At 45.2% G+C, this 22,763-nt stretch overlaps 1 protein-coding gene across 1 annotated transcript in view; it reads right to left on the bottom strand.

Annotated features, from left to right (window-relative positions):
- Positions 1 to 3,212: 3,212 nt before the first annotated feature.
- LOC147980314 (uncharacterized) overlaps positions 3,213 to 22,763 on the bottom strand; it is a 31,190-nt gene continuing 11,639 nt past the window's right edge. The window contains exons 2-3 of the mRNA XM_087515553.1: positions 3,794 to 3,853; positions 3,213 to 3,548 (exon numbers count right to left, since the gene is read on the bottom strand). Of these exons, the coding sequence (XP_087371679.1) occupies positions 3,213 to 3,548; positions 3,794 to 3,853 (396 nt within the window). The remainder of the gene's footprint in view (positions 3,549 to 3,793; positions 3,854 to 22,763) is intronic.

The following is a 22,763-nucleotide window of genomic DNA, read 5'->3' as shown; positions in this document are numbered from 1 at the left end:
GGGTTGTGGCAGTGTCCCGGGGAGTTGAGCTCCGAGGTGTTGTCGTCACAATTTTATCGTTGCAGTTCTGGAATACCTGAGTTTCGCCGACATTGACAATCTCTTTTATGCAGTTGTTGGTGAGATAACCTCGACGCCACCCAGTACTGGGGCGGGAGTTCGGGAGTATTGTCATAAATCGTATAACGGATGCTTTTCGAAGGTTGAGTGTAACACCCTCGATGCGGCTATATCTCCCACGTGTCGAAGCACGACTTAGAGGCATAACCGCATTGAAATAAATGTCGCAAGTGAGGTAATCTTCACACAACCCATGTAATACATAAGGGAAAGAGATACATAGTTGGCTTACACTCGCCACTTCACACAATACATGAATAAAGCATTACATCACCCAGATACAATCAAGGTCCGACTACGGAACCAAAATAAAAGAAGACTACCCCAAATGCTACACAGATCCCCGATCGTCCCAACTGGGCTCCACTACTGATTAGCTGAAACGAAACAACACGTAGTATCGTCCTGAGTCCTCATCGAACTCCCACTTGAGCTCAGTTGAATCACCTGGAATGGTATCATCGGGCCCTGCATCTGGTTTTGGAAGGAATCTATGAGTCACGGGGACTCAACAATCTCACACCCTCGCGATCAAGACTATTTAAGCTTATAGGAAGGGTAAAAGTATGAGGTGGAGCTGCAGCAAGCGACTAGCATATATGGTGGCTAACATACGCAAATGAGAGCGAGAAGAGGAGGCAAAGGCACGGTCGATGAACTATGATCAAGAAGTGATCCTAGAACAACCTACATCAAACATAACTCCAACACCGTGTTCACTTCCCGGACTCCACCGGAAAGAGACCACCACGGTTACACACGCGGTTGATGCATTTTAATTAAGTTAAGGTTTCAGGTTTTCTACAACCGGGCATTAACAAATTCCCATCTTCCCATAACCGCGGGCACGGCTTTCAAAAGTTCAAATCCCTGCAGGGGTGTCCCAACTTAGCCCATCACAAGCTCTCATGGTCAATGAAGGATATTCCTTCTCCCAAGACAATCCGATCAGACTCGGCATCCCGGTTACAAGACATCCTCGACAATGGTAAAACAAGTCCAGCAAGACCGCCTGATGCGCCGACATCCCGATAGGAGCTGCACATATCTCGTTCCCAGGGCAACACCGGATAAGCAATCCGTACAACTAAAACCAGCCCTCGAGTTTCCCCAAGGTGGCGCTGCAAGGGGCTCTAGTTTGGACCAACACTTAGACAAGCATTGGCCCGGGGGGGTTAAAATAAAAATGACCCTCGGGATGCGCAACTCCCAAGGGAAAAAGGCTAGGTGGCGAATGGTAAAACCAAGGTTGAGCCTTGCTGGAGGAGTTTTATTCAAAGTGAACTGTCAAGGGGTTCACATTATAACCCAACCGTGTAAGGAACGCAAAATCCGGGAACATAACATCGATATGACGGAAACTAGGGCGGCAAGAGTGGAACAGAACACCAGGCATAAGGCCAAGCCTTCAAACCTTTACCAAGTATATAGGTGCATTAATTAAGAGATATTGTGATATCCCAAACAAAATATCCATGTTCCAACAAGGAACAAGCTCCAAACTTCACCTGGAACTAACAACACTATAAGAGGGGCTGAGCAAAGCGGTAACGTAGCCAAACAACGGTTGGCTAGGACAAGGTGGGTTAGAGGCTTGGCTTAACAATATGGGAGGCATGATAAGCAAGTGGTAGGTATCGCAGCATAGGCATAGCAAAAGAGCGAGCAACTAGCAAGCAAAGATAGAAGTGATTTCGAGGGTATGGTCATCTTGCCTACAAAGTTCTCCGAGAAGACGAAAAGCTTGAGCCTCGTGAACATACTCAACGGGCTCCTCGATCACGTACTCGTCTCCCGGCTCTACCCAAGGCAAGAACAACAAGCAAAAGGGAGAACAATCAACCACGTACAATGCTCAAGCAACATGATGCAAGACATGGTATGATATGTGGGATGCGGTATGCGATGCATATGCATGACTTGGAGAGGAATGATTGAACCTGGCCTCAACTTGGAAATCCAAGAGTGCCACTGGAAAGAGGAGTTGATTTCGGTCGAAATCGATATAAAGATTACCGGAATCGGATGCACGGTTTGGAAATGGCAAGCAAAACAAATATGGCACCGGACTACGATTAACAGCAAGTAGCCTTCTAAATGCATCAAGAAAGATAAGCTACAGCACCCAAACATAGCAACAAAATACATGGCAGGGATCCACTCAAGATTCTTGACAAAAGACGAACACTGAGCTACGGCTAATTCAATCAATAGCAGGTTCAAACAAGTATGGCAAAAGTGCAAAAGATAACAGGTTACAGACTTAGAGAAAAACTGGAACATGGCAAAACAAATATCAAGTAGGCATGTTTACGAGCTCGATGCACTCACCACAAGGCATTGCATGATAATCTAAGCATACACCCAACAAGTAGACATGGCATGGAAGCTAGACATGGCAAGAACAACAATATATCAAGCACGAATCAACTACAACAAGCTCGACAAAATCGCTAAACATGTTAACAATCTGCCAGGAACATTTCATAGCAAAAGTAGAGCTCGATTGACTCAAGCTAGGGTGCTCCATAATTGCAAACAAAGACATGGATGGATAGAGCACCACAATATCTACAAAACATTCTTACTGATCATGCTCAAAAGAGGCACGGATCACTAGGAAACAACATGAACACATGGCATAAAAATAAGGACAGGGCAGAGACTTTGAATATTTCTAAGTCCCTGAAAACAGCAACATTGGGTAAGTTACTTTGCATGCTTGTGCTAGTCACCAAAAAGATAAAAAAATACATGGCATACACCCCTGTAAAGATGGCATGGCATACATCAAAACACTTGTAGAGCTCAGGATCATAGCATGCACACATTAATCATGGCAAAAATGACAAAAGTGCAAAAGCTGAAACAGATCTGAAACTAACATCACATAGCCCTCTTCCAACAGCATTTCGGGCGTCAAGATGAGCTCAAATGAAAATGGTGCAATGAGATGAAATTAAGTACTCGTCGAGACGGACATTCCGATATGCTACACGCACGAATTGGAGCAACGGTGATGAAGTTATGATGTGATGAATAAGGCATGAAAATACTGGGACTTGGACGAAATTTAGACCTCTCCGAGAAAGTCAACCCAGGACGAGGAGAAGCGGGACGACACGGATCCGGATCGGGACAAAGCGTTTGGTTGGATGAAGTGGTGGATCTGATCCACTCCGAGTGGATCCGGCCGGAGTTGACTCTGTGAGCTCTGCGAGCTCCGACGAGGGGCGGCTCGGGCTCCGGCGAGCTCGAACGGAGCCGAGGAGGCCGGCGGGTGCAGGTCCAGCCAGAGGCAGTGGTCGGACGGTGAACTGGGGCGCGGGCCGCGCCGGTGAAGAGGTGGGGCGGCGGAGGACGACGATGGCGACGCGGCGATGTCCTGCGGCGGCGTCGGCGATGGTCGGCGGTGGCGGGGCGGCGCGCTGCACGCGGCGGGGATGGACGGCAGCGGCGCTGACAAACCGGCACGCACGGGCGCGCGAGTGCGGCGGCGGACGGATCCGGGCCAGGACGGGCCCCACCTGGGCTCCGCGGGCCGGCGGCGGGCGCGGGAGGAGAGAGAGGGAGGAGGCGCGCTGAGGTGGCGGCGCCCGGTTGGCTGCGGCAGCGGGGGAGGGTGACGTGGCAGGCTCTCATTGGCCGAAGTGAGGTGGCGGTGGCAGCGGACATGTCCGGCGGCGCGGGACGAAATGCCCGGCGGCGCGCAGAGGAAGAGGTTAGGGTTCATCTGCGCGAAAATTCCAGGAGGAACACATATTTATAGGTAGAGGGAGCTAGGAGGCTCCAAATTGAGCACGGTTTGCGGCCACGCGATCGTGATCGAACGGCCTAGGTGTTAGAAGGGGTTTCGGTGGGTTTTGGGCCACTTTGGAGGGGTGTTGGGCTGCAACACACACGAGGCCTTTTCGGTCCCTCGGTTAACCCTTGGAGTATCAAACGAAGTCCAAATGGCACGAAACTTGACAGGCGGTCTACCGGTAGTAAACCAAGGCCGCTTGTCAAGTCTCGGTCCAATCCGAGAATGTTTGACACCTGCACACGAAAAGAGGTAGAAAGGAACACCGGCGGACATAGGAGCGCCGGAATGCAAAACGGACAACGGAGAAAATGCTCGGATACATGAGACGAACACGTATGCAAATGCGATGCACATGATGACATGATACGAAATGCATGACACGCAAGCAAATGACAAGGCAACAACAGCGAATAACTGGAAGACACCTGGCACATCGGTCTCGGGGCATTACATTGAGGTAAATAATTTCCGAAGGTTTCTTGGTTATGTGTTGAAGGATGGATACAACTGGATGTAGGATTTGCTAGTTTTGGGTGAGATATTATGCTTCCCCTGTATCCCCAACACCTGATTTGCATAACCGGAAAGTTTCGGGAGTTTATAAGTGGGAATTCAAGTAGCTCCTAGGATATCTTTCCAACAGATGTATGATATGAAATTGGGGTTCGACGTCTAGTGGTCCGCCTATCCACGGTTGGTTTTACAGCGGTCTCGTTGTGTCTTAAAGAGTCCTTGGCTATGCTGACTCGGGGACACTTCTTCTATCATGTGCACTACCTTGTACATGATGGTGCTGTACGATCGAGCCCGTGTAGGCCCCACCACGAAAACTTCGGACGAAATCTCTATCATATGTTTGTTCCGGCTTATTTTGCAAGCCAATCCTTTGTTTTGTTTTCAGTTGTGGTATTCGAGTTGCTTCGAAGTCAAATGTCGATTCCATACCTTTCCTAAGTGGTGTTCTCATATTCCTATGTGAATACCAATCCCTCTCGATCATCGAGTTTGTCATTTCAATTTCTTTTCAACCGGTGTGCTCCTTTTCAGGTGGATCCAATCTTGTCAACATTCACAAGATGTGACACCCCGATAGTTAAGCTACAGTAAACCCTTGCTAATCAAGCCAGGTCATCATAATTAAACTTTTGCTAAACCTCACTTGTTTCAAACCGAGATCAAATTCAAATACAAATAACAAGTCAAATTAGTATTTCTTTAAACTATCAAATAAAAATGTTCGGTGAGTGGCAAATATTCACTAAGTAATGAACATGTTGGAACCAACCTCATTTGGTTTCCCTAATTGCCCCTGGAATTCATTTAGTGGAATAACCAGATTAAATAAGAGCATTTTAATTCAACTATAAATTAGAACAGTTCCAATTGGCCTCAACTTTTTCGCGCGACCTTATAGTGTTGGCTAGGAATTATGTGCAAAGTTTCATAGTTAACAAAATTCACTTGGCAGCTAAAATAAATAGAAAAGTATAAATACAAGGAAAATAAAACACAAAAATAGAAAAGAAAACTAACCAAAAAAAGGTAAAAGAAACCCCCACCCCACTGGGCCAAGTGGCCAAACTGGGCCACCAGGCCGGCCCACCCCGCCTACTGCATAACATCCCCCCCCCACAGCTTAACCCTAGACCGAGCCCCCACCACTCGCACTCATTCCCCCCTTTCCTCCCCATCTGGATCGAGCAACCACCACTCCCCCCCACGCGCCCCACTCCTCTCTCTGGCTCCCCTGATCTGGATCGGGGGTAGGCAACCTACGCCCCTCGCCGGCGCCTCGTGGCCCCGTAGCAGCATCGCCGCGACGAGCCCCCTACGCCGGATCCCCCTCGTCCCGATCTAGATCGGGATCGAGGGGCGCCCGACGCCGTGCCCGCCTCGCTGCTCGCTTCCTCCTGCGCCAGCTCGTCCTCGCCGTTCTCGCCGCACTCGAGGCTGCTGGACCCCGCCGTCGTCGGAGCACCACCAACACTTGGACCTCGTCGCCTCCTCCCCTGCGTCGTCGTCGTCCTCGACATCCACCGCGCGCACCACTGCCCCCGAACCCTACGGCTCCCGAGTGAGCAACCGCCCCCTCCCTTTCTCCTCCGCGCCCATGGGCAACTCCAGCACCCCGCTGCGCCCAGCGCTCCCGCCCGTCGAGCGCCCACGACCTCGTCCGCCTCACGCGCCCCACTGGCCGCTCATTGGCTCCGCGGGCCGTCACCCTGCTTCCGACCCGCTGCGACCTTGCAGGTGTTCCCTGGCCCAGCGCCGTCCCGACGGCCGGCGCCCGCCACCACGGCTGCACCCTTCCTGGGCGGGCTCCCCCGTCGCCGGCAACCTCGCCCCACCTGGGCGGGTTGCGCCCTTGTGTCCACGCACACCTTAGCGCCCGTGCCCGTTAAAGGCCTTGTGGCCCATTGACAGCCGGGCCCCGCACCCCAGAACGAATTAAAAAAAAGAAAAAAAAAGTAAATATAAAAAATAATAAATAATAAATAATTCAAATAATTAATTAATTAATTAATCCTAATTAACTAGTTAGTTTAATTAAATAGTAATTAGATTAGTTAAACCCTAATTAGACTAAACAGTCAATGACGAACGGGACCCACATGTCAGGTTGACCAGGTCAACTGCTGACGTCATGATGACGTCAGCAAATACCGTTCTGGATAATGTTGATTTAAATAATTAAATAAATCCTAAAATTGATTTAAATCTTTTAAGATTAATATAGAATAAACTGTAGCTCGGATGGAAAAACTTTGTACATGAAAGTTGCTCAGAACGTCGAGACGAATCCGGATACGCAGCCCGTTCGTCCGCCATGCATCCCTAGCATATCTAACACGCAACTTTCCCCCTCCGATTCGTCTGTCCGAAAACGCAAAACACCGGGGATATTTTCCCGGATGTTTCCCCCCTTCACCGGTATCACCTCATACCGCGTTAGGGCACCCCTAGCACCGCTACTTGCCATGTCATGCATCGCCATGCATTTGTTTGCATTATATTTATTGTTTCTTCCCCCTCTTCTCTCGCTAGACTCCGAGACCGACGCCGCTGCTACCCAGTACGACTACGGTGTTGACGACCCTTCCTTCTTGTCAGAGCAACCAGGCAAGCCCCCCCTTGATCACCAGATATCGCCTACTCTCCTCTATACTGCTTGCATTAGAGTAGTGTAGCATGTTACTGCTTTCCGTTAATCCTATTCTGTTGCATAGCCTGTCATTGTTGCTACAACTGTTGATACCTTACCTGCAATCCTAAATGCTTAGTATAGGATGCTAGTGTTCCATCAGTGGCCCTACACTCTTGTCCGTCTGCCATGCTATACTACTGGGCCGTGATCACTCGGGAGGTGATCACGGGCATATGATATATACTTATACTGTTACATTACTTATGATACTATTCGGAGATGGGGGCTGAAGGGGCTGGTGGCTCCATCCAGGTAGTGGTGGGCCTGAGTTCCCGACGGCCCCCAACTGTTACTTTGAGGCGGAGCGACAGGGCAGGTTGAGACCACCTAGGAGAGAGGTGGGCCTGGCCCTGGTCGGCGTTCGCGGATACTTAACACGTTTAACAAGATCTTGGTATTTGATCTAAGTCTGGCTACTGGCCTATACGCACTAACCATCTATGCGGGGACAGTTATGGGCACTCGACGTCATGGTATCAGCCGAAGCCTTCGTGACGTCAGTGACCGAGCGGCGCACGCCGGGTTGGAGCGCGTAATGCAACTTCCTTTGTAATGGAGGTAGCTAGGTCTGCTCACCGACCGCGTACGCAACATGCAGGTGTGCAATGGGCGATGGGCCCAGACCCTTGCGCCATAGGATTTAGACCGGCGTGCTGACCTCTCTGTTGTGCCTAGGTAGGGCCGCGACGTGTTGATCTTCTGAGGCCGGGCATGACCCAGAAAAGTGTGTCCAGACAAAGTGGATCGAGCGTGTTGGGAAATGTGGTGCACCCCTGCAGGGAAGTTGGTCTATTCGAATAGCTGTGTCCGTCAGTAAAAGGACGACCCGGAGTTGTACCTTGACCTTATGACAACTAGAACCGGATACTTAATAAAACACACCCTTCCAAGTGCCAGATACAACCGGTGATCGCTCTCTCATAGGGCGACGAGGAGAGGACCGCCGGGTACGATCATGCTACACGATGTTACTTGGTGAACTTACCTTCTACTCTCTTCTTCCGCTGCAAGATGGAGGTTACCAGAAGCGTAGTCTTTGAAAGGACTAGCTATCCCCCTCTTACTCCGGCATTCTGCAGTTCAGTCGACATATGATACCCTTATTCCATTTGATACCAATGCATACATATGTAGTGTAGCTCCTTGCTTGCGAGTACTTTGGATGAGTACTCACGGTTGCTTTGCTCCCTCTTTTCCCCCTTTCTATACCCGATTGCTGCGAACAGACGTTGGAGCCCAGGAGCCGGATGCCACCGTCGACGACGACTACTACTACTCGGGAGGTGCCTACTACTACGTGCAGCCCGCTGACGACGACCAGGAGTAGTTTAGGAGGATCCCAGGCAGGAGGCCTGCGCCTCTTTCGATATGTATCCCAGTTTGTGCTAGCCTTCTTAAGGCAAACTTGTTTAACTTATGTCTGTACTCAGATATTGTTGCTTCCGCTGACTCGTCTATGATCGAGCTCTTATATTCGAGCCCTCGAGACCCCTGGCTTGTAATATGATGCTTGTGTGACTTATTTTATTTGTAGAGTTGTGTTGTGATATCTTCCCGTGAGTCCCTGATCTTGATCGTACATGTTTGCGTGTATGATTAGTGTACGGTCAAATCGGGGGCGTCACACAAGATCAACTCTAAGTATTCTCAATGATGTTTGTTTCATCTGTTCCCAAATTGTTTTTGTTTTCCCACCTCCCACCCTTTTTCTTCAAGGACCCAGATTTCTTAATCAAGTATCCATCTTATTGATATAAAGTCTCTTCATTCTTTCCTTTCAATGTTCTTATCCGGTGATTCTCATGAATATACTAACGGAGCTTCAAGTTCATCATTCTTCGTTCTTTTCTTCTCCGGTGGATTCAAATCAAGGTTTGTTGATCGTATCCTTTCCTTGTTTCAAATGCTTACTTATGCCGGTGCACCTCTTAATCTTCCCCGCTTGCTATTCAATTGTTCCGGAATGCGGAAAATATCTCGAAGATTCGTGTTTCCACTATGCTTTCATTCAAGCTCTTTCGAGGATGTTATCTCTTTTGACCATCTAATTCAACCGGTGCAATCTCTCTTTTAAATCGTTTCAACGGTATTTTCTCTTGAGTGGGCCCTAACCCACAGGTCTTTTCCCAGGATCTTACCTGACTCTTCTAATTTTCCCAGAGCTATCCTCAATTCTTTTGAAGTTTGACATAAGAATGATTCATCATCAGTCAGATGGTTTCTCTATGATCTTTCAAATTCTTTTCATCGTTGGTTCAACCTTTCTAATTTTCATTCCGGAGTGCCTCAACAATTCTTGATGGTGTTTCTTATCGTCACTCCCTACATTTGAAGACCGAAGAAGATTTTTTTTCTCAATCTTATCCGTTCTCTCAAGGATTCGTCATTCTAGCGTGTTGCCATCCTCTCATAATTGTTTTTGGTTGTGAGATATTCTTTTCACCCATCCGGAGCATTTCAATGAGTCTTTTCAGTTTGATTCACCCGGAGCCCATCATTTCAAAAGAATTATTCACTCCAGCTTTCAGCTCTTGTTTTCTCCAAATCTTACCGGTGCATCATTCAAGTATTCTCTAATCAGTTCGTATTTTATTCGTTCATTGGTATCTAAATTCCCTCAAGTATCTTCGTTCATTTGCTAATTCTTCCCGGTGTTTCTTTATCTTTTCTTCATTCATTTTCAATTCTTACGGTGGTTCATTCAAGATTCCTTTTGTCTTGGTATCATATCAATTTATTCGTTCTTTCAAATCTTACCGGCGGTTCGTTCAAGTCTTTTCTCTAGTTTGCGCTATATCCATTCTAATCCTTTCTACGAGAATAAGTAGTATGCCAAATCCATTGCTTGTCATCAATTTAAATTGGTGAAGGATAAGCATAATGTAATTCTTATTCTTGTTTCATCGAGTAAATTCAATTCTTTATTCCGGAGGTTCATCATATCACATTCTTGGTTCGAGATGCTTTAGCTTTTCTTTTCCCGGAGTTCCAAGCTCTCTCTTTTATCTCGTCTCAAAGCTCCATCTAAATCATTACAAGGTTTCACCTTGTGTTTTCAACTTCTCTTTCTTTTCGTTATCCTATTGTTACCGGAGTTTCTTCATGTAGGCTCTACACGTTGGTTCATCAAGGACTTAAATTCCTTCTCGAAGTGTTCATCAAGATCCTTTTAAGGAGCTCAAGCATTCTTCATCTTGCAATCCAGAGTGCAACTCTTTCTTCCGTATCATTGGAGGTGGTATTATGTCATTCTTGATAATTTGAGTTCATGTTTCATGATTCACATGTTGTTAAGAATGAGGTATTTTAAATCCATCAACCTCTTCGTTGGAGTTATCTTGTGTCATGTTTCACCTAAAGCCTTCCCTAAGGATTGTTGCTAATTATGGTGCTTATAAATGACTCAAGTTTCTTCATTTATCCTCCCGGTGAGATAAGCTTCTCATCTCCTTGTTGATATCAATCTAATCTATCGTTTTCCGTTAGTGGCAGAATTTCACCTCTTGGTTTTGAGATGTTTTCCATAAGCCCACAACAAGAGTACTCTTTTCATTGTTGGTTTTCCAACAATTCCGTTCGACCCTTCTCCTTAAGATGCCTTTGCAAGCTCATTGGAGGTAGAAGATGTTGTTTTCTTCTCCGTTAGTTTCATTGCATTCTTTCATTTCTTCCGGAGGCATTGTGTTGTTGCTCCATCCTCTCATTATCTCGAATGGTGAGGATCGTGTTTCTTTTCGTGCTTATCCTTTTAACCGGAGTGTGTGCCCTCTACTCAAGCTCTTTCATTTTATCAAGTCTTTCATCTCTTTTCAACCGGAGTGATACCCGAATCGGTTCTTTCTTTTCCTCTTTCTAAACGGAGTGCTTTCAACTTCGTTCATCGCCGTTGCTTCCTTTCTTTCAATTTGCTCAACCTTGCAAGGTTCTTTGGTTTCACTCGTTTGTCAAAGAAGCAACTTAGTTTTACCTCTTCTCTTTCTCTTCCGTTTTCCCTCCGGTGCCATTCTAGATCTTGGGACGAGATCCTCTCGTAGTGGTGGAGTGTTGTGACGCCCCGAGACCGATGTGCCAGGTGTCTTCTAGTTATTCGCTGTTGTTGCCTTGTCATTGCTTGCGTGTCATACATTTCATATCATGTCATCATGTGCATTTCATTTTGCATACATGTCCGTCTTATACATCCGAGCATTTTCTCCGTTGTCCGTTTTGCAATCCGGCGCTCCTATGTCCTCCGGTGTCCTCTTTTGCCTCTTTTCATGTGCGGGTGTTAAACGTTCTCGGATTGGACCGAGATTTGCCATGCGGCCTTGGTTTACTACCGGTAGACCGCCTGTCAAGTTTCGTACCATTTGGACTTCGTTTGATACTCCAACGGTTAACCGAGGAACCGAAAAGGCCTCATGTGTGTTGTAGCCCAACACCCCTCCAAAGTGGCCCAAAACCCACCTAAACCCCCTCCACCATCTCGGTCGTTCTATTATGATCGCGTGGCCTAAAACCGCACCTCATTTGGAGTCTCCTAGCTCCCTCTACCTATATATATGTGATCCCCTCCAAAATTCACGAACGAAACCCTAGTCTACCATCTCTCCGCGCCGCTGGACATTTCTTCTCCGCCGACGTACATGTCTGCGCCGCCCGCCGCAGCCAACCACGGCATGCCACGTCACCACCACCGCCCTCTCTCTCCTCCAGCCGCGCCGCCGGCCCGCGCAGCCCGGATCGGGCCCGCGGGGCCCATCTCACCGCGCCGCCTATCCCGGCCGCCGCCCGCAGCGCCCAGCGCCGCCCCGCTCTCCTTCGCCCGCACCGGCGCGAGCTCGCCCCGCCGCCGACCCTGCTCCGGCGAGCGTCGCCGCTGCCCAAGGAGCGCCGCCTCCCCGTCCCCGCTACGTCGCGCCGCCATCGCGGGGCACCGCCGCCGCCGCCAGCCTCCTCCGCCCCCCTCGTCCCTCGCCGTCCTCTCCCTCCACCTCGCCGGCGAACTGCAGATCCGGCGAGATCCGGCAAGTCCGGCGACCCCGAGCACTGTTCTGGCGAAGCCCCGGCCATCCTCGGTTTCCGCGCCGCCCGATCCAGATCTGGAAAACCCTAGCCGGTTAACTTTTCCCCTAACTCCTAGTAATTTTGAGCATACTTCATCATGTCATAACTCCATCACCGTTGCTCCGATTCGTGTGCGTAGCATAACAAATTGTTCGCCTCGACGAGCTCTTCATTTCATTCCATTGCAACATGTTCATTTGAGTTCATCTTGATGCCATAAATGCTGTTGCAAGAGTGCTATGTAATGTTAGTTTCAGATTCATATCAGTAATTGGACATTTGTCGTTTTTGCCATGATTATTGTGTGCCTCCTATGATCTTGAGCCCTACATGTGTTTTGAAGTATGCCATGCCATCTTGATAGGGGTGTATGCCATGTATTTTTGTGATCTTTGTGGTGACTAGCACAAGCATGCAAAGTAGCTCTCGTAATGTTGCCGATTTCAGGGACTTAGAAATCTTCTAAGCCATTTCCCTGATTATATTATTATGCCATGTATTCATGTTGCTACAGAGTGATCCATGCCTCTTTTAAGCATGATCAGTAAGGATGTTTTGTAGATATTGTGGTGCTCTACCCATCCATGTCTTTGTTTGCAATTATGGAGCACCCTACCTTAACTCAATCGAGCTCTACTTTTGCTATAAAATGTTCCTGGTAGAATGTTTACATGTTAAGCATTTTTGCCGAGGTTGTTATAGTTGATCCATGCATGCTATGAGGTTGTTCTTGCCATATTTAGATTCTATGCCATGTCTGCTTGCTGGGTGTATGCTTAGTTTATCATGCAATGCCTTGTGGTGAGTGCATCGAGCTCGTAAACATGCCTACTTAATATCTGTTTTGCCATGTTCCAGTTTTTTACTAAGTCTGAATCTGTTAACGATAATTGCTATGTTCACATGGTTGCCATTGTATTTTCTGATCCCTTTTGGCTTATGGTCAGTAGGGGAATTTTGTTGTATGATTTGAGTAGCTTCATGTCATGCCTTGCTTTGCCATGATATGTTCCTGTAGCATGTTGTTATCTTGCTCTAAACATTGCTTCCTCATGTTATATTCCTGACATGTTGTTATTTTCACTAAGTCTGTAGCCTGATATCTTTTGCACTTTTGCCATGCTTGTTTGAACCTGCTATTGAGTGAATTGGCCGTAGCTCAGTGTTCATCTTTTGTCAAGAATCTTGAGAGGATCACTTCCATGTGCTTTTTTGTTATGTTAGAGTGCAGTAGCTTGTTGTTCTTGATGCATTTAGATGGCCTCGTGTTGTTAATCGCAGCTTTGCGCCATTATTGTTTTGCTTGCCATTTGCAAACTGTGCATCCGATTCCGGTGATCTTTATATCGATTTCGACCGAAATCAACTCATCTTTCTAGTGACACTCTTGGTTTTCCAAGTTGAGGCCTGGTTCAATCTTTTTCCTTCCGGAGCACGCATATGCATTGCATATCACATCCCGCATGTCATGCCATGTCTTGCATCATGTTGTTTGTGCGTTGCACGTGGTTGATTGTGTCTCCCTTTGCTTGTGTTCTTGCTTTGGGTAGAGCCAGGAGACGAGTTCGTGTTCGAGGAACCGTTGAGTTCATTTACGAGGATCAAGCTTTTGTCTTCTCGGAGAACTTTGCAGGCAAGATGACCATACCCTCGAAATCACTTCTATCTTTGCTTGCTAGTTGCTCGCTCTATTGCTATGCCTATGCTGCGATACCTATCACTTGCTATATCATGCCTCCCATATTTCTAAGCCAAGCCTCTAACCCACCTTGTCCTAGCAAACCGTTGTTTGGCTATGTTACCGCTTTGCTCAGCCCCTCTTATAGCGTTGTTAGTTGCAGGTGAAGATTGGAGTTTGTTCCTTGTTGGAACGTGTTTATTGTTGGGATATCAAAATATATCTTATTTTAATTAATGCAGCTATATACTTGGTAAAGGGTGGAAGGCTCGGCCTTATGCCTGGTGTTTTGTTCCACTCTTGCCGCCCTAGTTTCCGTAATACCGGTGTTATGTTCCTTGATTTTGCGTTCCTTACGCGGTTGGGTTATAATGGGAACCCCTTGACAGTTCGTGTTGAATAAAACTCCTCCAGCAAGGCCCAACCTTGGTTTTACCATTTTCACTAACAACCTACCACCTTCCCTTGGGTTCTGCAGACTCAAGGGTCATCTTTATTTTAACCCCCCCCCCCTCTGGGCCAGTGCTCCTCTGAGTGTTGGTCTGAAACGAGTAGACTGTGGGGCCACCTCGGGGCAACTTGAGGGTTGGTTTTACTCGTAGGATGTCTCATCCGAGTGTGCCCTGAGAACGAGATATGTGCAGCTCCTATCGGGATTTGTCAGCACATTCGGGCGGCTTTGCTGGTCTTGTTTTACCATTGTCGAGATGTCTTGTAACCGGGATTCCGAGCCTGATCGGGTCTTCCTGGGAGAAGGAATGTACTTCGTTGACCATGAGAGCTTGTGATGGGCTAAGTTGGGACACCCCTGCAGGGTTTTGAACTTTCGAAAGCCGTGCCCGCGGTTATGGGCAGATGGGAATTTGTTAATGTCCGGTTGTAGAAAACTTGACACTTAACTTAATTAAAATGCATCAACCGCATGTGTAGCCGTGATTGTCTCTTTCCGGCGGAGTCCGGGAAGTGAACATGGTGTTGGAGTTATGCTTGACGTAGGTTGTTCTAGGATCACTTCTTGATCATAGTTTCTCGACCGTGCTTTGCCTTCTCTTCTCGCTCTCTTTTGCCTATGTTAGCCACCATATATGCTAGTGCTTGCTGCAGCTCCACCTCATACCTTTTCCCTACCCATAAGCTTAAATAGTCTTGATAGTGAGAGTGTGAGATTGCTGAGTCCCCGTGACTCACAGATTTGATATCTTTGCAAGTCTCTTTGAACTATCGATTTGGTTTGGCCAACTAGATTGGTTTTTCTTGCAATGAGAGAAGTGCTTAGCTTTGGGTTCAATCTTGCGGTGCTCAACCCTAGTGACAGAAGGGGAACCGACATGTATTGCATTGTTGCCATCGAGGATAACAAGATGGGGTTTTCATCATATTGCTTGAGTTAATTCCGCTACATCATGTCATCTTACTTAATGTGTTACTCTGTTCTTATGAACTTAATACTCTAGATGCAGGCAGGAGTCGGTCGATGTGTGGAGTAATAGTAGTAGATGCAGAATCATTTCGGTCTACTTGACACGGACATGATCCCTATATTCATGATCATTTCCTTAGATAGCGTCATAACCTTGAGCTTTTCTATCAATTGCTCGGCAGTAATTTGTTCACCCACCGTAATAATTTCTATCTTGAGAAAAGCCTCTAGTGAAACCTATGGCCCCGGGTCTATTTTCCATCGTATAATCTTCTATTTTCCATCATATAAGTTTCCAATCTATAATTTTAGTTTCCGATTTACTTTCTTTGCAATATTTTACTTTCCGTTCCATAAACCAAAAATACCAAAAATATTACTTTACCGTTTATCCATCTATATCGGATTTCACTTTGCAAATAACCGTGAAGGGATTGACAACCCCTTTTTCGCGTTGGGTGCAAGTTGGTGTTTGTTTGTGCATGTATTCGGTGGCTTGTCGCGTTGTCTCCTACTAGATTGATACCTTGGTTCTCAAAACTGAGGTAAATACTTACTCTAGTTTGCTGCATCACCCTTTCCTCTTCAAGAGAAAAACCAACGCAAGCTCAAGAGGTAGAAGGAAGGATTTCTTGCGCCGTTGCCGGTGAGATCTACGCCAAGCCGAGACATACCAAGTACCCATCATAAAATCTCATCCCTCGCATTACATTATTCACCATTCGCCTCTCATTTTCCTCTCCCCCACTTCTAAAATGATTTTCGAAAAGATTCGCCTTGTCTTCGCCCTTCTTCCATTCGCCTTCTGCGCTTACTTTTTGTGTGCCCGTGTGTTGGATTGCTTGCTTTGTCATGATGGCTCAATATAATACCAAATTGTGTGACTTTTCCAACACCAACAACAATGATTTAATTAGTACTCCGATTGCTCCCGATGCTAATGCGGAATCTTGTGAAATTAATACCGATTTGCTGAATCTTGTTATGAAAGATCAATTTTCCAGCCTTCCCAATGAATATGTCGTATCACATCTTAATAATTTCGTTGATTTGTGTGATATGCAAAAGAAAAAAACATATGGATAATGATATTGTTAAATTGAAGCTATTCCCATTCTCGCTTAGGGATCGCGCTAAAACTTGGTTTTCATCTTTACCTAAAAATAGTATTGATTCATGGAACAAGTGTAAAGATGATTTTATTTCCAAGTATTTTCCTCCCGCTAAGATCGTCTCCCTTAGGAACGATATTATGAATTTTTAGCAACTTGATCATGAACATGTTGCACAATCTTGGGAGAGGATGAAATTGATGATTAGAAATTGCCCTACGCATGGTTTGAATTTGTGTATGATTATACAAAACTTTTATGCCAGATTGAATTTGCTTCTAGAAATCTTTTAGATTTAGCCGCGGGAGGCACTTTTATGGAAATTACTTTAGGAGAAGCTACTAAACTCCTAGATATTATTATGGTAAATTATTCTCAATGGCATACCGACAGATCTTCCACTAGTAAAAAGGTGCATGCGTTTGAAGAGATTAATGTTTTGAGTGGAAAGATGGATGAACTTATGAAATTATTTGCTAGGAAGAGTGGTCCTATTGATCCTAATGATATGCCTTTGTCTACTTTGATTGAAAAAATAATGAATCTATGGATGTGAATTTTGTTGGTAGGAACAATTTTGGTAATAAAGTGTATAGAGGTAATTTTAATCCTAAGCCATTTCCTAGTAATTCCTGTAATAATTATGGTAATTCCTACAACAATTCTCAAGGAAATTATAATAATATGCCCTCTGATTTTGAGAATAGTGTTAAAGAATTTATTAGTTCGCAAAAGAATTTCAATGCTTTGATTGAAGAAAAATTGCTTAAGATTGATGATTTGGCTAGGAACGTGGATATAATTTCTCTTGATGTTGATTCTTTGGAACTTAGATATATTCTACCTAAGCATGATATCAATGAGTCTCTCAAAGCTATGAGAATTTCCATTGATGAGTGCAAAGAAAGAACCGCTAAGATGTGTGCTAAGAAAGATTGGTTTATAAAAGCGTGTTCTTCTAGTTTCCGTGAAAATAAGGATGAAGATCTTAAGTAATTGATGTGACTCCTATTGGATCTTTGTTTTCCAATGTAAATCTTGATAAAGATGCGACTAGAGACGAGTCAACTTTAGTTAGAAGATGTCTCAATGATTCGGAATTTTTAGATCTTGATACAAAAATTGATAAAAGTTGGATTGGAGAGGTCAAAACTTTAGGTAGAAATGAACCCACTCTTTTGGATTTCAAGGACTTTAATTATTATAATTGGTCTTTAATAGATTGTATTTCCTTGTTGCAATCCATGTTGAATTCTCCTCATGCTTATAATCAAAACAAAGCTTTTAGTAAACATATCGTTGATGCTATGATGATATCTTTTGAAGAAAAGCTAGAATTGGAAGTTTATATCCCTAGAAAACTTTATGATGAGTGGGAACCTACTATTAAGATTAAAATTAAAGATTATGAGTGCTATGCTTTATGTCATTTGGGTGCTAGTGTTTCCACGATTCTGAAAACTTTATGTGATGTGTTAGGTTTCCATGAATTTAATGATTGTTCTTTACATTTGCATCTTGGGGATTCCACTATTAAGAAACCTATGGGAAGAATTAATGATGTTCTTATTGTTGCTAATAGGAATTATGTGCCCGTAGATTTCATTGTTCTTGATATAGATTGCAATACTACATGTCCTATTATTCTTGGTAGACCTTTCCTTAGAACGATTGGTGCAATTATTAATATGAAAGAAGGAAACATTAGATTTCAATCTCCTTTAAGAAAAGGCATGTAACACTTCCCTAGAAACAAAATTAAATTGCCTTATGAATCTATTATGAGATCCACTTAAGGATTCCATGCCAAAGATGAGAATACTTAGATATATTCTTGTTTTATGCCTAGCTAGGGGCGTTAAACAATATCGCTTGTTGGGAGGCAACCCAATTTTATTTTTGTTATTGCTTTTTAGGTTCTGTTTTGCAATAAATAATTCATCTAGCCTCTGTTTAGATGTGGGGTTTGTTCAGGAACGTAGCATGCAATTTAAAAAAATTCTACGATCACGCAAGATCTATCTAGGAGATGCATAACAACGAGAGGGCGAGAGTGTGTCCACGTACCCTCGTAGACCGAAAGTGGAAGCATTAGGTTAACGCGGTTGATGTCGTTGAACGTCTTCACGATCCAACCAATCTAGTACCGAACGTACGGCACCTCCGAGTTCAGCACACATTCAGCTCGATGACATCCCTCGAACTATTGATCCAGCAGAAGGTCGAGGGAGAGTTTCGTCAGCACGACGGCGTGGTGACTGTGATGGTGATGTGATCCACGTAGGGCTTCGCCTAAGCACTACGAATCTATGACCGGAGGAGTAAACTATGGAGGGGGGGCACCACACACGCCTAAAAGAACAAATGTTGTGCTTTGGGGTGCCCCTACCCCCGTATATAAAGGAGGAGGGGAGGAGGCGGCCGGCCTAGAGGGGCGCGCCATGGGGGAAGTCCTACTAGGACTCCCAGTCCTGGTAGGATTCCCCTTTCCTTTTCCGGAGTGGGAAAGGGGGAAGGGAGAGGGAGTAGGAGAGGGAAAGGGGGGCGCCGCCCCCTCCCCTAGTCCAATTCGGACTCCCATGGGGGGGGGGGGCGCGGCCACCCCTTGTGGGCTGTAGCGACCAGACCTCAAATAGTCTGATCTCTGTGCTCCGGTGTCATCCCTGGATCAGTAATGCTGACACCACACAGTACTCGCAGGATTTATAGCAGAGTAGCAATCACACACTTATTACATTGAGTGTCTCAAAAGAGAACTTATTACAATAAATATGGCTTAAGGCCATCTAATAACGATAACAGCGGAAGGCTTGGAAGATAAGTGAGTCCATCAACTCCAACGGCATCACTGAGTATAGAACCACGACCTAAAAACTCCTTAATCGTCGTCTGAAAAGTCTGCAACATTAACGTTGCAGCCCAAAATGGGTCAGCACGTGGAATATGCTGGCAAGGTAACACATAGAGAGTAATGGAATGTAACAACTATACTATATGCATATTTGGCTGGTGGAAAGCTCTATGGTTACAGTTTTGCGTAAAGCCAATTTTTTCCTACTTCAAAGGAATAAAATTTAATTACTATCATGGTGGTTGTTAAACATTGAGAATGGTTGACAGCATTCTCAATCCCAATTAAGCATCATCATTAAACATAACCCAACAAAATTAATTTTTAGAGTAACATGTTGAGATTCACATGACAATCCAAGTACTAGATACTCAAGATGTCCATAACCGGGGACATGGCTAACCATGATTAGTTTATTACACTCTGCAGAGGTTTGCGCACTTTTCCCCACAAGACTCGATCGCCTCCGTTTGGTTTCTGCACTACATGGTGTTTGAGAAGACGGATGACCGAGACATAGTCTTTCAGAAGCGCTAGCACCTTACGATGGGTAGACCGTACCACCTACATCCCCTACATCTGCTAGTCTACCACTGTAAGAGTTCGCATGACTTAGTCAACTATGCTAGAGCCCATAATAGCTTGTGGCTGCACACACGGAAGTTTCTAGTATGAATAGTCTCATGATCCCTTTGAGCCTGGGTGGCGGTCCAAAAGAAAACAGGCAAGTCCTGGAATACCCAGGTGCCTCAATCCACCCAGATGTGTGTTTAAGTTGCCACCTTAGATAAACCATTAATTAACAATCTCACATCTGTCATGGATATCACTCACCCAATCCACGTCTACTAGCATAGCATGGCACAATAAGCAAACATAGAAGTAACTCCCAAAGGTTTGATAATAAACAGGTAGTAGGTACTACCTCATCTACTTCCCATCCCACAATTTAATTAGATCCTAATCATGCAATGTGTGAGGATTGATCTAATGCAATAAAACTGGGTAGTAGAAAAGGTATGATCAAAGTGTTACTTGCCTTGCTGATGATCCGCGAAACCTAACGATTCAAAGTAACAGGCGGCGCACTCCAGGTATTCTATCGCAGACAAACAACCAAGCATACAATAAGCACTCATCTAATGCATAGGTAAAACTTCAAATAAGAGATCTAACCAGAAGGTTCAACTTAAGAACTCCGGTTGGCAAAAAGAATCAAATCGAACGAAGCAACGAAAGACGAAGGGCGAAAGAAAACAACTTCGTTCTAGTAATCTGGATCTAGGGCAAATTTTACAGTAGCAAAATCTTGTTTAAGTTGGTTAAACGGATAGAGGGTTTCGAGACGAAACTCTAGGCGCTTGAATCGCCTGATTCCGATAAACGAGCGAAAAGTTAAACTAAAACGAAAATTGGATCAGGAATCACGATCAGAAAAATCGCGGATTTAATCCGAGAAAAAGAAAAACGACGAACGCCGAATTTTTTTCTCTTTTTTCGGCACGGAAAACGAGGCGCGACGAACCTCGGGCGGCGGGATCGTCAGCGGCAGCGGCGGCGGCTCCGACGGCGCGTGCGGATCGAGGCGGGGCTGATGGGCTGGGGTGGCGCTATTTAAAGGTTGCCCCCGGGCGGTGTCCCGCTCGGGTACGGCCCGAGGTCGGTTCGCATTCTTTTTATTATTTCGCTCGGAAGAAAAATAAAAAGAAATACTAAACGGACTCCAAAAATTCCGAAATAAATTTTCACGGGCTTCTAAAATCAAGCCACACAAGGTGAACATTTATTTGGGCCCTAAATGCAATTTTGAAAAACGCACATTTTTCCTAAATTCAAATAAAACACCGAAAAACTCCGAAATAAAATCTTATTTGATTTTTTTATTAAATCCTCAATATTTCTTTATTTTGGGAAAGTCATTTTATTCCCTCTCTCATATTTTTGTAATAGAAATAATTGATGATAAAATAAATAAAATCAAATGATCCTATTCTCAAAATTTGAGAAAACTCAAATATGAAAATAACGAAATCCCCAACTCTCTTCGTGGGTCATTGAGTTGCGTAGAATTTCTAGGATCAACCAAAATGCAAAATAAAATATGATATGCATGATGCTCTAATGTATAACATTCCAAATTGAAAATTTGGGATGTTACAAACCTACCCCCCTTAAGATGAATCTCGCCCTCGAGATTCGTGTTGGCTAGAAAATAGGTGAGGGTGGTCTTTGAGCAAATCTTCCTCTTGTTCCCAGGTGGCTTCATCCTCTGAGTGGTGGCTCCACTGAACTTTGCAAAACTTGATAACCTTGCTGCAAGTAACTCGGCTGGCAAACTCAAGAATCTTGACTGGTTTCTCCTCGTAGGTCAAATCGTTATCCAACTGAATAGTTTCCAAAGGCACTGTATCTCTCAACGGTATGTCAGCCATCCCCTTGTGACACTTCTTTAACTGAGAAACGTGGAACACATCATGAACTCCTGACAATCCTTCGGGCAATTCCAACTTGTAGGCCACTTCTCCCATATGCTCCAAAACTCGATATGGTCCTACAAATCGTGGTGCTAACTTCCCTTTAACTCCAAAACGCTTTGTTCCCCGAAGTGGAGATACTCGAAGATAAGCTCTGTCTCCGACTTCGTAAACTGACTCCTTGCGTTTGGAATCTGTATAACTTTTCTGTCTAGACTGGGCTACCTTGAGCCTATCGCGAATCAATTTCACCTTCTGTTCAGACTCTTTAATCAAGTCAGGACCAAACAACTGGCGGTCTCCAACTTCGTCCCATGACAACGGTGTCCTGCACCTCCTTCCGTACAAGGCTTCGAAAGGGGCCATCTTTAAAGTGGTTTGGTAACTGTTGTTGTAAGAGAACTCTGCATATGGCAAATTATCGTCCCAACTAGATCCGTAATCTAGCGCACAAGCTCTCAGCATATCCTCCAAAATCTGATTGACTCTCTCGGTCTGTCCATCTGTCTGTGGATGAAAAGCTGTACTAAATTCTAGCCTGGTTCCCAAAGTTTCATGCAACTGCTTCCAGAACTTTGAGGTAAACTGGGTTCCTCTATCTGATACGATACTCCTTGGAACTCCATGCAGACATACGATCCTGGTCATGTATATCTTTGCCAACTTAGCACTGGTATAAGTGGTCTTTACCGGGATGAAATGAGCTACTTTCGTTAATCGATCAACTACAACCCAAATCGAGTCATAGCCTGAACGAGTCCTGGGCAATCCCGTGATAAAATCCATGCCTAGCTTATCCCACTTCCATTCGGGTATCGACAATGGTTGTAACAATCCTGCTGGCTTCTGATGCTCTGTCTTTACTCTCTGACATACATCACAAACTGCTACATACTCCGCACTATCCTTCTTCATTCCGGTCCACCAGAAAATATTCCTCAAATCTAGACACATCTTGGTATTTCCTGGGTGAATTGAATATGGTGAGTCGTGTGCCTCTTGCAAAATCAACTTCCTGATCTCCGGGTCATTGGGCACATAAACGTGGTCTT

Source organism: Triticum urartu, chromosome 3A (assembly GCF_056163025.1).
Source record: "Triticum urartu cultivar PI428250 chromosome 3A, HENAU_Tu73, whole genome shotgun sequence".
NCBI classification, from domain to species: domain Eukaryota; kingdom Viridiplantae; phylum Streptophyta; class Magnoliopsida; order Poales; family Poaceae; genus Triticum; species Triticum urartu.
This window is presented reverse-complemented; position numbering and strand designations above follow the sequence as displayed.